This window comes from Limulus polyphemus, unplaced genomic scaffold, assembly GCF_000517525.1.
Source record: "Limulus polyphemus unplaced genomic scaffold, Limulus_polyphemus-2.1.2 Scaffold195, whole genome shotgun sequence".
NCBI lineage: Eukaryota > Metazoa > Arthropoda > Merostomata > Xiphosura > Limulidae > Limulus > Limulus polyphemus.
The window spans coordinates 360,615-377,809 of NW_013665805.1; the positions used below are offsets into that span (position 1 = coordinate 360,615).

At 31.3% G+C, this 17,195-nt stretch overlaps 1 protein-coding gene across 6 annotated transcripts in view; it reads right to left on the minus strand.

The window, feature by feature from the left end:
* Positions 1-14,971, minus strand: part of LOC106478270 (epidermal growth factor receptor substrate 15-like 1) — a 93,927-nt gene extending 78,956 nt beyond the window's left edge. For 5 of the 6 annotated variants that reach the window (XM_022381850.1, XM_022381848.1, XM_022381846.1 and 2 more), the window contains exons 1-2: positions 14,897-14,971; positions 4,496-4,551 (exon numbers count right to left, since the gene is read on the minus strand). In XM_022381850.1, coding sequence (XP_022237558.1) covers positions 4,496-4,551; positions 14,897-14,903 — 63 coding nt within the window. In that variant the 5' untranslated portion in view covers positions 14,904-14,971. The other variant, XM_022381849.1, reaches the window with a different exon arrangement.
* Positions 14,972-17,195: the final 2,224 nt, after the last annotated feature.

A 17,195-nucleotide genomic window follows, 5' to 3' on the forward strand; every position in this document is an offset into this window, starting at 1 on the left:
CTTATAAAATGAGTCAGATCAATGTAGGCTGGTAAGGCAATCACTGATTGGCATTTCCTCAAGCCAATCAGGAAATGTCACAGACCTACTGAAGGATGTGTAGATTGGCAGCAAAGCACAGGTTTGTGTGTTTTAATAAAAGTGATTTGGCACATGCCTACTGTGGCACACCAATCGACCTTACCAACTTATACATGCATAGAGAACATTTTTAGGCTATAAAATCTCTATACTTGAACAAAAGTATTCTTATCACAAAACCTGACAAAGGTTCTGGTATTGAATAAAACTGACTACATTGAAAAAATATGTGACATCTTAATTAATGATGAAACAAAATTCAAAAGGCTAGGCACTGTTTTGTGCAAAATGATAACATGGCAAAAATTGAAAACAAATTACAAAAACGCTTATTAGAACTGGTTAAGAAAGGTTCCTTACCATGTGATATTTATGACCAGATTAGGCACGCAGGCTCACAACATCCCGGAATGTGTCGATGTTTCCGTTTATCAATGTTATATTTTAAGATCTGTGCAAGAACTCAGCTATCAGATGCTTCCGCATATAAAAGCTATCTTCAAGATTTGCAACATTCCTTGCATTATCTGTGAGAACCATAGGAATTTTGGACATTAGAATTTTCCATGTTGCAAACATTTTGTAAATGGTTATTGAAATAACCTCCACCATAACCCATACTTGTAGTACTGCTTTCTGTAAACTGTAATTCATGTATGTCTATTGTGCAGTTAATCTCAAAATTGACATTAGCAATGCATCAGAACTCCAAATAACATTTGTAATGCTCGGTGCTGATACATGATCACCTTCAAACAGCATATGTATGTATTTTGAAATGACAATTTACAGTTCTGACAGTGCAATTTCAGATATGAAACTTCTCCAGACATTCCATGAGAAGGTGGAGTCCAATATCTTCAATAACTGAAGATGGTTGGTCATCCATAGCTATAAATTACATTAATTTGTTGGTAACTTCTTTTGCTCTGGAATCTTCATGATCTAATTTCTTTAATGATTAAGTGCTTAAGGTACTAAGGCACATGCTGCTTTAGCATGTTTTATTTCTATTTTATTTTTACCAGTTCTGTCTCTTCCTTAGCTCCATCTAGGAAATCATTGTATAATTTAAGGGCTAACATATCTTGAGGTGGTGTATTGAATTTGTTGTGTTGAAATCTTTACCAGTGTTTCCTCCACACAAAATTTTTGCAGAACACAGTTTGCAATCAGATGTCCTGTTGTTTTCAGACATTTTAAAAAATTCCAAGCAGCCCTTACAGTTTTGAGACATACTTAAAGCAGATAGTAATTTCATGTTGCATACTACAGCATATATATATTTTTGTCTCAACTTTTATGTCTCACAACATTCTTTGGAACAACAAACAAAAATATCAGTGTACATTATCACCTACAATAAGAAAAATAGCTGATAAGTTTTACTATGTTTGGCGCCAGGCCTATAGTCTACTGATATATCAGTGCCCCTACACATTGGTGTTGAATTTCTATTTCATAAAAGTTAAAAATTTGTTTACAATATTTTTCATTATACCAGCAAAGCTGGATACTGTATTAAGTCTAATTTTATGATATTTTTCAAAATTTTTGGAATTTATATATTTATTTTGTGTTACAGAATAACCTAATTGGAAAAGGACTCCAAAAATATATCTAAGTAATATGCAACAGTAATTATTACTTCTTACCAGTAGTTTGGAGAAAAGGGAATTCACAATTGCCTGGAGAACCATTGCAACAGTTATAACATCATTTGCTGGAAATAATCCTTCACTGGAAGCTACATTATATTATCATTAGATTTTTATTCTTTTATGCATAAGGAAAGAGCTAATAAATATTTTATATTAAAATAAGTTTAACATAAGGAACGGACCTGATATACATTTGATTTAAAGCTAATTATATTTTTTTCCTAAGGCCTACAGTTGTGGCATACATATTTACATATATTCTGAACTTGTTTCTTTGCCATTCTATTTGGAGCAATTTTAAATTGTTAAGCTTACATTATCAAGCAGCAAAAGATATTACAGCATTATACAATTGTTGAGATAAACGTTTAAATTTCTATCTTATAAACTGCCAAGAGCCAGACAACAATTTAATTGATTAATCAATTACCTCTGAGAAGTCATTACATCAATTACTTCATGTAAACTTGCTGATTATTTGAAATTATGATTGGGTTGACCAATCAAAATTAGTTTCCAATGATTACCATTTTTGATTATTCCAACATTTGATTAATTGAAATTATCAATATATGGATTGTTATGAAAATAATCAAATAGTCAAAATTAGTCTTTCTGATTATTCCAACAACTGATTGATCAAAATTAAGATTATATCAAATGTCACGAAAATAATCATCTAATCAAAATCATTACTATTTTCAATTATTCTAATTACCCGAGTAATCAAAATATTGCTATTACATTTGTTTTTTATTAAACACAAAGCTATATAACAGGCTATCTGTTCCCTGTCTAATGTTAGCTTTATAAGCTGTTTTTCTACTTTACTTAAAGTTTATTCAGAGTTGGTGGTTTGGAGGGGGGGAGGGCTTATGATTCAAGGGTTTTGAGTTTGATTTCCATTGCCAGTAAACTTGTTTGCCCTATCTTTGTAATGAAAAAGCTTCTAAGTCTACCTGCCACTGTTGCTAATTTTGAGCTGGTGGCTAGAGGGAAGACAATTGGCTGGTAGTATCTGTTACCATTTTTTTTTTTTCGTTTTCAACTGCTGAATACAGGGAAGACAACTGGCCTGTAGTGCCTGTTGCCAACTTTTTTTCCTTTTAAACTGCTGACTAGAGGGAAGACAACTGGCTGGTAGTAACTGTTGCCATTTTTTTTTCCTTTTCAACTGCTGAATACAGGGAAGACAACTGGCCTGTAGTGTCTGTTGCCAACTTTTTTCCTTTTAAACTGCTGACTAGAGGGAAGACAACTGGCTGGTAGTAACTGTTGCCAACTTTTTTACCTTTTCGAACTGTGACTAAAGGGAAGGAGACTGGCTAGAAGCATCCATCACCAACTTTTTTTTTTGCTTGTACATACCATGGTTTGAGGAACAAGGTACTAATTAATAAATTGAATGTAATCATGTAATTGATCCATTGATTAATCAGTTAGCAAGTACCACTAATCACCCAGCTATAAAATTGCCTTCATCAGTATTCATGAGTTCAGAAAATCAACTGCTTATGTAAATTACAAGTTCAAAAAAAATGCCACAGCTGAAATTTTAATGTAGGTCTGTAATTTCCATTATGGCTATTGTTTAAAGTGGTCACCAAATTAAACTATAAGAAAAAAAGAACCGTTACAGGATTCTTCTAGCTGGATCACATATGCTAATGATTATGACAAACTTGAACAAAGTGTGGGAAAGCACTTCAAATAACAGCTTTAAACCGAAAAACTCCCCACAAGCCTCCATGTCATCAATATCATAATGACACATACATATATCTAGAAACTTAGTTTAAAACTTTGAAAAACAAACACATAAGCACTGTCATACTGTTTCACTGCTGTTAGACAGATTGAAATTTTGATGAAAAAAAACTAGTCTGTTACAAGGATATTCAAATAGGCTTTGGTTAAGTCGCAATATATTTTTTTTTTAATTTTGAGTATCATATATCAATTTTATATTAAAATTAAAACAAAAAGTTATTTTCAGAAAGTCCCTCACTATATTCTGGGGCCTCAATATTGGTCCCATCCTATTTGGAATCATGTTTTATGTATAAAAGATTCTTTTGAAATTTTTAAAATGTTGTTTAATGAGGTAGTACACGAGCAATATTTTAGTAATGTCTCATTTTTTTATGTTAATGTTACGCCTCCAGTCGTTAGTTAATTTTCCTTAACTTCGTTCCGACGAAACTTTAGCGACATAAGTCCTTTCTTAAATAAAACTGGTTTAATCTTTCCGAATACAACTTTACGATACACTTAATTTCAACAGTCACGCTATAATTCTCAACGAACGTCTTACGTGCTCAGTTCAATTACACATTCTCTGACTGCAGTTCAATTACTCACGACGTACACTGTTCTCCCATCACGTTGTCAATGTCTTATATATGTATATATATATATATATATACAAGACTAACACACATCTAGTAGTCTCCCGATAATTCACGAAGGTTCGAGAGAAGGAGTGGCATGTTACTAGTCACGTGACCTCGCTAACGCAACATTACCATTCAGGCTAAGAGCACAAAAAACAACCTATAAAATCCAACAGTTCATTTTGGTATGGCAAAACTTTTTTAATGACTGTTGCTACTAATTATTTTTATATTAAAATAAAAAGCTTTTCATTTTAAAAACAAGCAAATATGTCTATCATTACTCTATGTGTATTAAGTTGCTATATGTAGTTAATGTATCTATCAAAAAAACTAGTTCATATGACAAGAACCACTGACCATATTTGGCAATGCTATTTGTTCAGTGATGTTGGTAACCAACAATTTCACAGTGCCTGCAAGAAAATGGAAAGAAAAAAGTTTATAATAAACAGATGGTATATCAACGTAATGAGATAATTATAATTATATTTATAATCAGCCAACTCGAAGAAGGGATCTCTTTTTCTATATATCTGAATAAATACCTGGTTCTACCAACCCCATCTTATAAGTATTAAGTAAAGCTTGTTACTAAAGGATACTTAAGAACCTGCAGTGCTACTTGATTCTCCACTTACATATAATACTTATTACATGAACAAAAGTATAACATTTTCAATATATCTTGAGAAGAATCTAAGCTACTATATTTGAAAAGTGCAAAAGTTGGGTCACCTGAACAATTATTCTTAATTCATTGCATTAAAGTGGAACATTTTATATTTTAAGTTATTTTATGATTTAATTATCGAAATATAAAACATACTATCATAAGACTTGGCATAAGGCATAGAAAAAATAAAAAGGTAAGCCTAAAGAATTCAGTGCACCATAAATACATATAAAATTAGCCAACAATTAGACCTTGATGCATTCTACACATTATTTATACTTATAAAAGAATGTATTTGGACAGTGAAAAAGTTGGTCCATCTTAATAGTTATTTTTATTTCACTGCACTGTAATGCAACATACTTAATTTTAAGTACTTTTATGATTTAATTATCAAAATATAAAATAAAAACAATAAACCAAAACTACACCATACGCAGGTATAAGGTAAGCCAACAACTAGACTGAGATGTATTTATTCCATTGTTTAATGAATTACTTAAAAGTTAGTATTTAAGAATTTTGCTGCTTTCATATCAGATGTGGCATGTTCCCTGATATCAAGGGCAGAAGGGTCCCACAAGTTTGTCATAAAAATAACAAAGATACATACTTAAAAACTGTACATAGTCACACATAGTTCACATGATCAGTAAAACACAAGATAGAATATAACATCTTCAAAAAAAATATGATTAAGTAAATTATTTTCAATGCACATAATTACTGATAGGATTAACATATGTGGTAATTTAAATGTTAATGTGATGGCAACTGACAAATAATTATTTCTCTTCTGTGCAGACAAAGCATTAAGCTATTTTTTTTATGTACTTTTCTAACGAGAAGCCCACCAGGGTTTTTCCCAGTGTCCTGGTAGGCCAGTCCAGGCCTGCCTGATGTCAGCAGATTGTGTGTTTAAAATGAGTATAAATATTTTAATATTTTGTACCTTTAAATACCCAGTATTTATTTTACTGGTTCTTATTGAAATGAGATATCACAAACAGTTACAAATTATTTACTCTGCTAAAGTTATTACACATTTAACACCATTTTACAGTCAGACATCTCATATGTAAATACCAGGCTGTAGATATTTTTTTCTGTAAGTAGAAGTTACTCCCAGAATTCTGTCAGAGGGAGTAATTTTAATTTTGTGCAGCAGTAACATTTTGTGACAAAAAAAGGTAATTTAACCAATTATGAATTATTTTATTATTTCAAAAGGTGAAATTTGGCACAGGATTAATTTAGTAAATGAAATCACCAGATGTAGTCATAATAAACACAAATAATGATGTTACAACTTTATATTTTATTTTTAATTGGATTATTCACAAGTACACCAATAGAAACTTCTAGTGGTTAGAGTGCACTTATTTTTGCAGGTCTAATGTGTGAACCATGCAGATTTTGTGGAGAAAGCTACAAGAATGCACCCATTAATTACTGTACTACTGTTAAAATGGTGGGAGCCATATTTGTTTTTCAATGGCAGTAAAACAACTTAATAATTTTTTTAAGGCCATAAATGGCTGATTTTTGGTCGGGAATTATACTGGCACATTTTTATCTGGAGCCCTGTAAATAACATATTACTACACATAATCTCATAACACTATGAAAGGATATAAATTTCTGCACATTCAAGAAAAGTCTAAAGTTTCTGTATTAGACTGTGAGGTACATACATTACTCAAAAATATCAGGCTTGATGTTAGTTTAATTTTATTGTATTCATTAAATCATCTATTGATAAAGAATGATAATCAAATAATCATATATTCTGTCTGTATTTACAATATATGTAGTATGTTTGTCACCATTTATTACATCAAAAAAATATCCTCTACTTACATTTAAATTTTCAGTTGGTATCCTTCAGTATTTCCAGATATTTTTTTATCTTTTAAGTAATTTTTCACTTACTGTTGTTTGTATCATTACCTTCGGGAAGCCATGTGCACCAGAGCAGGTCCAGCAGACCAGACAACAGCCAGACTAACATTTTGTCACAGTAACTGCAGGGATTTTTAACTTTAACTTGCACTCCAAAAATTGTTTCAAGGTACATAGAAAGACTTATCATAGTATTGTAGTGTGTATGAATCAGTATAATAATTGATAATAAATTACACATATAATCTGCAAGTATACATGCTTGTGCTTTCTTATAGCTATGGTGAGTACCTATTTTTATGAATCATAAAGAAATGCTTGCAAATTATTAATATTTTCACACTACTCTGAATTGCCTGAACAATCCAAAATTGATTCCTCCACCCCTAGAAGGTACAAATCTCTAATACAAATAAGCTTATACTTATCACTAAAACAAACTCAGATATATTACTAGCCTGATGCTTAAAAATTCATACATGAATGGCTAGTTAGTTTAGTACAATTATAAAAACTAGTACATAAAGAATAAAACATTAATTTTCCACAAAAGTGTGATGATGTAGACAGCCAACCCTTTAATTTTATTCCTCCAGTGAGCTCAAAATCAAATAATTTACGATTATAGATTGCATAAAGTTCCTTATTATGAAAATAATATTAGATTTGCTATTACATGTAGAGTTACGAATTTGTTACAAATGATCAAAAAACCAAAATCCTTTCCTTTCAATATAGCTTCACAGATGTGCTTATTTAATCTCAACACTAAGTTACACCTAATCTGTCTATCATTTTAATACATACTAAGAATGAATAATAACCAAGGATATGTTAAAAACCTACCTGAGGAATCTTTCAATATTTACACGTGAAATACACATAAAATGTAAAGGAAAACTTTCAACAAATTTATTTTTACTTTTTAAAATCTATACTATCCACATAGTGTTGCATTCCAGACTGTTTTATGAATATATTTTTTATAAGAAGTATTTCCCATTTCTCTTGGAAAACTTTGCATGACATAATGTATTTTAGGCCCAAGAAGTAAAAGGAGAAAGTTACAAGTGAAGGGGCAGGTTGGTCCTGCAAAATATAAGAGTGTCATGCCATCCATGCATATGTGTTCAGTTTTTAATCCCAATGAGAAGTTTTCAAAACTAAAATTAAGACATAGAGAGAGATAAGGACAAAAACTCAAATGGTTATGAAAACAATTTTCAAAAATTGGTTCATCAGATCAAAGTTTGTATCTTAGTTGTCAACAAAAAACTACAATCTTTAACTACATCTTTTTAACAAATAAGCACTTCTTGTGTTATTTATCTTTGTAGATTACACTTGATTTAAGCTTTGAAACTTTTAAGGAGTGTGTATTCAGTTTATACTACTATTACAATTAGTCAAAATGAGTGACTAAAAAACTAGTGAACAAACAGTTAAGCATGTTTGACTTGCATGTAGGAAAAAAACCTGATAACTTGCAATTTTGAAATGAAACAGATTAGAGTTTTAATGAAACCAATATTTCATAAATAGATGTTAATAGCTTCATATACACATTAATGAAGAAAAATTTAAAAAAGTATAACTAAAACTATCATATGGAAATCTATAAGAAATTATTAGTTTTTCTTTATTTTTCATATCACTACATGCATGACAAAAAATAAGGATTTTTGCTCAATGGTAGATAAGTCACTCAAGCCATTGAAGCAGTGCTCTGTTGCTAATAGTAAAGTTAATAAAACCTTGGGGGGTGTATTTATAGATATATAAATTACAAGTCAAAAAGGTATCTCTATATACAAATCATTAGTCAATGCTTCATTTGAAATACTCTGTATATTTTTTATCTCCTTACCTAAAAAGAATACTGATTTACTAGAAAGTGTTCAAAGAAGGGTTACTAAGATGTTTTACAAAGAGAAGAGTTTATGATACAGTCTTGGTTTAGTTAAGATATTTTTTCTTGTGAAGAGAAAGGTAAGAGGTAATCTTAAAGAAGTTTACATTATTATCAAGGGAATCAATAAGTTAAAGGTCCCAAATTTCTTTGTGCTGTATTCTGAAGATAATAGGGTGACATGACTAGAGCTTAGTAATTAACTTGATCAAGTAATTACCTACGAGCATCATGTAAAAATAAGTGATTAATCAAAATTCTTATTGAATTAATATCATGAAAATAATCAACTAATCAAAATTGATGTTTCTAATTATTACAGTTTTCAATTAAATTAAAATCACCAGATGTAGTCATAATAAACACAAATAATGATGTTACAACTTTATATTTTATTTTTAATTGGATTGATGCATCAATATTGCCACTATAATTTCTCATTATTATTAAGTTGTGCAACTTAATCAATTAAGATTACAATTCACAAAAATAGTTAATCAAAATTAGTGCTTCAAAATTTTTCTAATTTTGATTATTCCAATTATCCAAGTTTCATATGAGGATAACTGATTTGTCAGCTTGATGATTAATTATCAAATTTTATTAACCACCCAGCTTCATGGAGAACATAAGTCTCAAGAGTGGGTATGCAAGAACAGTCTTACAAGGCCAAACAGTCCTTGGGTGTCCATATGTTTACTCATCCATATAAATTAAACCTGGATGATAGTGATACAAACTCATATGTATTGTTACGACATAATGTCTGTTAGAATGGCAAACTTTAAATTCTCAAACTTTTGGTGAATAACAAGAAAATAACAGTCTAAACAATATATTATAAACTTTTTTATTCTTATGAAATGCCTAAAATCATGTTTTGACATTCTTCACATTAATTTTACATGCACTTTTTTATATTTAAAATCCTATACTTACAGGTAGAAGCCACTGTGTAAACAAAGAAATTGCATATAAAGCAACAACTCATGTAACAATTACAAATATTGGTAGTGAAATAGCACCATAGATAAAACCTATAGGTAAAATAGAAGTCTGGAGAAGAATCACATGTAAAAAAGCATGCAAAAAAACTGCAAGCAAACAACAACATGAGAAAAAAAAAACTTGGATTAACCTAATAACTTATGCATGGATAAAATACAGGTAAAACAGCTGGCGAGACAAGAGTTGAATTTTAAAAATTAGCCTGTACAAGAATAAAAGAGCAGCCCAGCAAAAATGATCGTGAAACTATAGCCTGACTTCAGGCAAAATGGTAGAATGAACAAGAATTGCTGTTGAATGGTAGAATGAACTAAAACTGGAGTTAAAACAGTAATCCAGACAAGTAGTACCGAAGAAACACTAATTAAAATCTGATGAAAAATAATTGAAATAACAAGAAAAAGCAGCTTGGATACGAACTGTGGGTAAAATAGCAGACAATACACAACTGCAGGTAACACATCCTGGACAAGAAATGTGGGTAAACTAACAAGAATAGAGAAAAATGTTGACTAGATAATGACTGCTTTTTAATCTCCAGCCTGGGCAATAACATAGGGGTAAAAATATTATTCTGGATTAGATTTGCTGGTGAAACACAAAAACTAAAAGAAAAATTACAGTCTGGATAAGAAGCAGGTGTGAAATAGCATCTTAAAGTTTTGTATAAAAACAACAGGTTGAATAAAAACTAGGAAAGAAAAAATGATTGAATATGATTTGCTTATGAAACAGCAGTCAGATCAAGAACTGAAAAAAAAACAGTAGCACAAACATGGATTAGAGGCAATTAAGATGGCTGAATAAGATTTGATTGTGAAACTGTGGCCTAAACAAGATCAAGGGACAATTAAATATAACATTTGGGGACAACATGGGATTTGTTGGTCAATCTTGGCTGTTCCATCCTCTAAACTAAACTAGAACTATTAATATATTTTTTTTTAAATCTTAAAGCCAGCCCTTATCATTCATATACTTATCAAGCTTTCTCTTAAACTCCCTTAAATTTACTGCCTCCACAATATCTGAAGGCAACCCATTCCAAAGGCCAACCACCCTGTTAGGTCTTAGGTGAAGATGACTCTTACCCTGCCAAAATTTATGTTTGTGTCCCACTATTCTCACTGTTAAGTATGAAAAATGATGATGCATCAACACTATCAATTCCTTTTACTATCTTAAACGTTTCAAACAGATCCCTCCCCTAACTCTTCTATTTTCAAGAGAAAACAATTTGAGAGATTTCAGTCTCTCCTCGTATGACAACCCCTCCATCCCAGGCATCATTCTAGTAACCATTATCTGAACCCTTTCCAACAACTAAATGTCTTTCCTAAGAGAAGGAGCCCAAGCTAAATACAATATTCCAAATATGGCCTAATCAGTGATATATACAATGAAATTATAACCTATTTAGACTTGTATTCAATATATCTGTAGATACAATCTAAAATCCTATTTGCCCAACCACTAGCAACAGCACACTGCTTGGATGGCTATAGAGACTGATCAACCATTCACCAAGATCCTTTTATTTCATGACACTTTTAAGATTATTCCCATCCAAATTATACTTATAATTCAAATTATGATAATCCACATGCATTATCTTGCATATATTATAATTAAAACTCATTTGCTATTTATTTGCCCAACTCACTAAATGATCTAAATCCTTTTGTAAATCAGCAGCATCCTCTTCATAGCTAGCAACACCAAAGACCTTAATATCATCTGCAAATTTAAGTAATTTATTGACCATTCCTTCATCTATATCATTGATGTAAATCAAAAAGAGCAAAGATCCTAAGACTGAGCCCTGAGGTACCCCACTTGTAACATTAATCTATTTCGATTGTCCATTTGTAACAACCCTCTGCTTTCTTCCATCCAGCCACCCTTTATCCTATTTCTAACTTATTCCCCACACCTACACAGATAATTTTTTTACAAGCCTTTTTCTGTGGCACCTTGTCAATGCTTTCTGAAAATCCAGATACATCAAATATACACCCTTACCATCACCTACATAAGCAATAACCTTTTCAAAGAATGTCAAAAGATTTGCAAGGCAAGATTTTCCTTTAGTAAAACCATGTTGACTATCCAATAAAATTGTAAACTTTGTTAAATGACTTTGCAAAGCATCTTTTAACAGACTTTCCAAAACTTTTCCCACAACTGATGTAAAACTAATGGGTCTATAATTACTGGGACTAGTTTTATCACCTCCCTTGAAAAAAAAAAGAAGAGTTACAATAGTTAACTTCCAATACACTGGTACCTGGCCACTATTCAAGAACTGACAAAAACTAGTAGTAAGTGGCTCACATATTCAATATTTAACCTCCTTTAAAATCCTTGGGGAAATATTTTTTGGACCAAGCTCCTTACTGTTCTTTAAAATTCCCAATTTTTTCTTAACCAGGTTAGAATTAATACAATCATCTTGTTTAATCTCGTTTTCATCTATCAACTGTTCAAGGTGTAGACTACTGCTTAAATCTTCGTTAGTAAAAAACGTAAAAAAAAGTAAAATTTAATAACCCAGCCATCTCATAATCAGTAAATACAAGCCTTCCTTTATCATCTCCATCCTAACATTTTGTTTACCCTTAATGTATTTAAAAAAATCCTTACTGTTGAATTTTACATTTTCAGTCATCCTTTATTGATACATCCTTTCTGATGTACTAATTTCCTGTATCACCAACTTTCTTGATCTTCTAAATCTCCTGTCATACTAGTCAATTTAAATTTCTTAAATTTAAGATGTTTTTCTTTAATTTTATCTCTTAAACTCTTTGTGAGTCAACCTGGTTTTTTTACTTGCAGCTACCTTTTTTTTTCTATAAGGAATATTTTTATCTTGAATATTTAGATATATCCACATCTGATCAGTGTCTCCAAAGAATTCAGCTGCTCAATTCACAACAGATAACTCTTGTTGTATACCTTCAAAATTTGCTATTTTAAAACTTGTAACCAAAATATCATTATTCCTTATCTACATATGCATTGAACCTAATAGAACAATGATCATTTGCACCCTCATGTTCCCCAATTTCCATCCTCTCTATCATTTCTATATTTAAAGTTCAAAATAAATCTAAAATAGCATTATTTGTAGTAAGTTTCTTGATTAATTTGTGAAGCCATCTTGAACAGTTTCCAAAAACCTTTTTCCCTCATTGTTTAACTCTAGCATTTTCCAATCTATATGCCAAAAATCAAAATAACCCATAATTATGACTTCATTAACAGCTGAAATCTTAATCTCATTGTAAAGTTTCTCACTAATTTCATTAGTATCATTTGATTGTCTATAACAAACTCTGACTAAAAGCCTTTTCCCTTTATATCCACTAATAGAAACCCATATGGATTCAATTTCTTTTCTATTATCTTAAACTTCAACAGGACGTAACTCACATTTTGCATATACCCCCCCCCTTTAATACTCTATTCCTATTAAATAGCCTGTAACCCTGTATTTTAAATAAATTTCTGTCATCAAAATCATCCATTGAACTGATCTCACAAGTCCAACCAGCCAATCTGCTCATCATTAAATACTAATCTAAGTCTAGCCCTAGTGATGTACTTGTAACTTCATCTGCACAGTTAATTCTGGGCAGTATCCACGACAATACTAAGTTATGGCTTTTTCTTTAAATCCCTTTGTCAACCCCTTGTACTTATCAATTAGCTCCTCTGATCCACCTTTCCCTACATCATTAGCCCTACATTTCTAATTTATGAAAGTCATTGTTAGCTGATATATTCCTTGCATGTAACAGCTTAAGCTCCTCTTGAAATCCTGCTGCCATTTCGCACAGTCTACACTTTTCTTTATCTATTGCCTCTACTTTAATTATGATAGCCTCCAATTTCTCCTCGAACCTACAGACTGGGGAAAAGTTATTGATGAAATAGTAACCTCAACAAAAACTGTGTGTAAATTAATGTTACAGACAAGAAAGCTAGATATTTATCAGTAGTCTAAAAAAAGAATTAACAGTTAAAACAGCTTTGCCACATAAAAACTATTGGTAAAACAACTGACTACACAACAACATGATCAAAAAACAGAAAAAAGGGTGACTGAAAAAGAAGTGTGGACAAGAACTGAAAGTAAAATAGCTGCCTGGATAAAGTTGCAGCATCTAAGGTCACCATTCTAAAAAGTAGAATAAAGAGGTGCATAATTTTATTACCAATTAATTCATAATATTCCATTGTGTTGCTAACCATTTTTTTTTTTTTTTTATGAATACTAATCTACTTTAGTAAAGTTAAAGATTTCCATACATAAAAATAAGATAGCTTGTTTTGACACTTTTCAATGTTGAAAAATAAATACATTGAAATTTCCTTATATCAGAAATGTAGTTAAACATCGCAGTTATCAGAATACCAACACAAGTACTGGTCACTACAAATGACATCATTATTGATGATACATTGTAGAATGGATGGCAACTGCCTGTTGTAGAGACACAAGAGTAGGGGATGACATTTCAAAAGTCTTCCGCCTGAAGATGAAAGGTAGAAGACTTTTGAAACGTTGTCCTCTACACTTGGTATCTCTACAACAGGCAGTTGCCATCCTTTCTACAAAGTTTCATCATGAATACTCTGCCTAAACAATCTATCAAAGAAGGACATCATTATCATTTAAATTTTAATGAAGCACAGTTACAAAATGTCTAATATTGTGATAAAACACCTACTTTGTCATGCTTCCTTTCTACATTTATTTTTCACGTAAATACCTTGGTGCAAACTTAGCTATTTATCTAGAGAATTAAAATACTTTAAATTAAGCTTGGTTGAATAATAACTATGCAAGTCCTAACTTATATTATAACTAATCAGTGAAAAGATTAAAGAATAACACGCCTTGTTATTCCAAATGCTAAGGTATATTTAATTTCAGTTCCATTAGTTGTTTTCAGACTTTAGCCATCATATTACATTTACGTATAATAATATATTTTATATATTATAATGATGAGGTCACGCGACAGAAAAAGTTACCAGTACCAATGTTAATACTATAGTAACAGTATATATACTAATAGTACTCAGTGGCAGGTACCGTTATCAAGTTGATCAACCCAACTGTAACGTGATTAGGCTATGTCAACTGGAACAGTTACTGATGAAAAATATAAGGGTAGATTTAATTAGATTTTTATCACAAGATCCAACATAGCATTACATATTACTAGGAAATATTAAATTATATAACTCCTCATACCTCCCATAAAAAACACTACACCATTTTTGTGATACCGATTGCCCTGCCCTCTCAAAAGTCTTAATTACAGCCAATTATTAACTTTTCATAAAATACGTTATTTTGAATTTAAGTCATACGAATTCCAATAAAATTGAAACCCTTATAAGGTTAGATGTAGTAAAAATTGAAGTATCCGTTATAGCTTACTCAAAAAAAATTATAGAATTGTACATGAAATGCAAATAGAGCAAAACGTTCGTTTTTAATACTAAATCTTCAAACTTCAGAGTACTCGGTTATCTTCACACAGAACAGAGGAGTCAGTAAGTAATATTTTTTCATATTAACGACGAGAATAGTAGGACTAGGAGGACACAAATATACATTTTGGCAAGGTAGGAGTCATCTTCAACTAAGACAGTTTTATTTTTCTAACAGGATGGTTAGCCTATCGAATGGGTTGCCTTCATACATTGTGGAGGCAGTAAATTTAAGTGAGTTTAAGAGAAATATTGATAACTATGATAAAGGCTGGCTTTAAGACTTTTTAATAGTTATAGTTTAGTTTATAGGATGGGAGAGAGGAGATGGATTAATGGGTCCCTAAACATTATGTTATGTTATGTAATATGATTTTTAAAGCACTTTGCTATTTTTGGGGGATTACCGATAATGAGAGTAGTTGCTCATAGGGTCATTTAATTTTGTAATTAGGGGCATCTAAAATAAATAAGCGGAAATACAAAATTTGTTATTAGTCTAACATTTCTTTATAAATATTATTTTTTATGCAGAAATAGAATTAAAATAGATGATATACACTAACTTGTCGTGTGAATGAAAGTTTCAGAAAGTTATTAAAAACAAAGAACAGTAACATAAAAAAAACTCAAAAACAGGCAGTTTCCTTCTTTTGTTTTAATATCAAGTTTAACAGAGTTAGATTACTAGGCAACATAATTTGAAGTTTTACTCTGTTAGACGTTACTCGATGTGTGTCAGCAGTAAGTTTACACATATACAATGCTATAATCCTGGGTTCGATTCCACGTGGTGGACATAATGAAGATAGTCAATTGTGTAGCTTTGTACAACGAAAACAACTCCTTGCGATCATAATTTTACAGGCCTGGCATGGATTGGCGGTAAGGGCGCCCAACTCGCAAATTACGGTCAATCCCACTTTCAGTTGGTAAAAGAGTAGCTCTCTGGTCCATCATTGCTAAGTTAGGGAAGGCTAGCGCAGATAGCTCTCGTGTAGCTTTACGTAAAATTCAAAACAAACCACGGTTTTGCGTTAGAGATTATCTGGACGGAAAAGTAGCACTTTAATTATTAGTTATTTCTAAATACATTGTATGACTTTTTACATACACATAAAAACATTGCGATATGGTTTTGAAGCACCTGAAAAGTAGCGTAAAATGTTTTTTGTTGTTAAGCACAAAATTTCATAATAGGCTATCTGCGCTGTGATCACTGATAGGATCGATTCTCGAATTTTTGTGTTTTAATATTTCACATTTATCGGTGTGCGATCGGGAAGCCGTAAAATGGGTAATAAACTTTGTTACTTAGAGTAAATTCATGGAATCTTAACTTACATTTTTGTTTTCTAAAACAATTTTGAATAACTAAGGAACCACAAGTTTTGAAAATATTGAGATCAGACTATCACTTTTTTAAGGTGGACAGTTTTAACATCTTAAAGTCTAAAGGCTTTTGATATAAGACTTATGAATGTGGATGTGCAAAGTAATAAACAGGCAAATATTGCAATATCTCAATGTTCCATTTATCTTACTTTTTATAGAACATAATTATATGGAAATGTACATTGTATACATTAAACAGACACTGATAGTTTGGCCGTAATGGAGTTAAGACAGATTGGTTATTTTAAGTATTTTATAAAGAAGAGATCAATTGGCAAGTATAATTCACTTTGAGGCTCACTCACTACAAAAAAATGAAGAAATACAAGTTGAGTCAGAAAACATTAAAATGGTGGAGTTGGCAAACATAGTTCACTTGAAAACTCATTCACTACATAAAGTGAAGAATTATACGTTTGATTAAAAAACCTTATAAAGATGAGCTTGAAACACCTCTCTCGAATTTTTCTGTCACTTTATTGTCATTTCTGTCCTCTATCCCATCTTATTCCGTTTGACAGGGCCGGTGATAGCTTAAATGACGTTCTAAGCAAAAATTAAGTTTACGCTCCAACTCACACTAAACTCTCCGAGTATTTGGTGGCTTAGGCAACTGCCTACTTTACCTGCCATTTCATTTACCACTCGGGGGTACCTAAGTT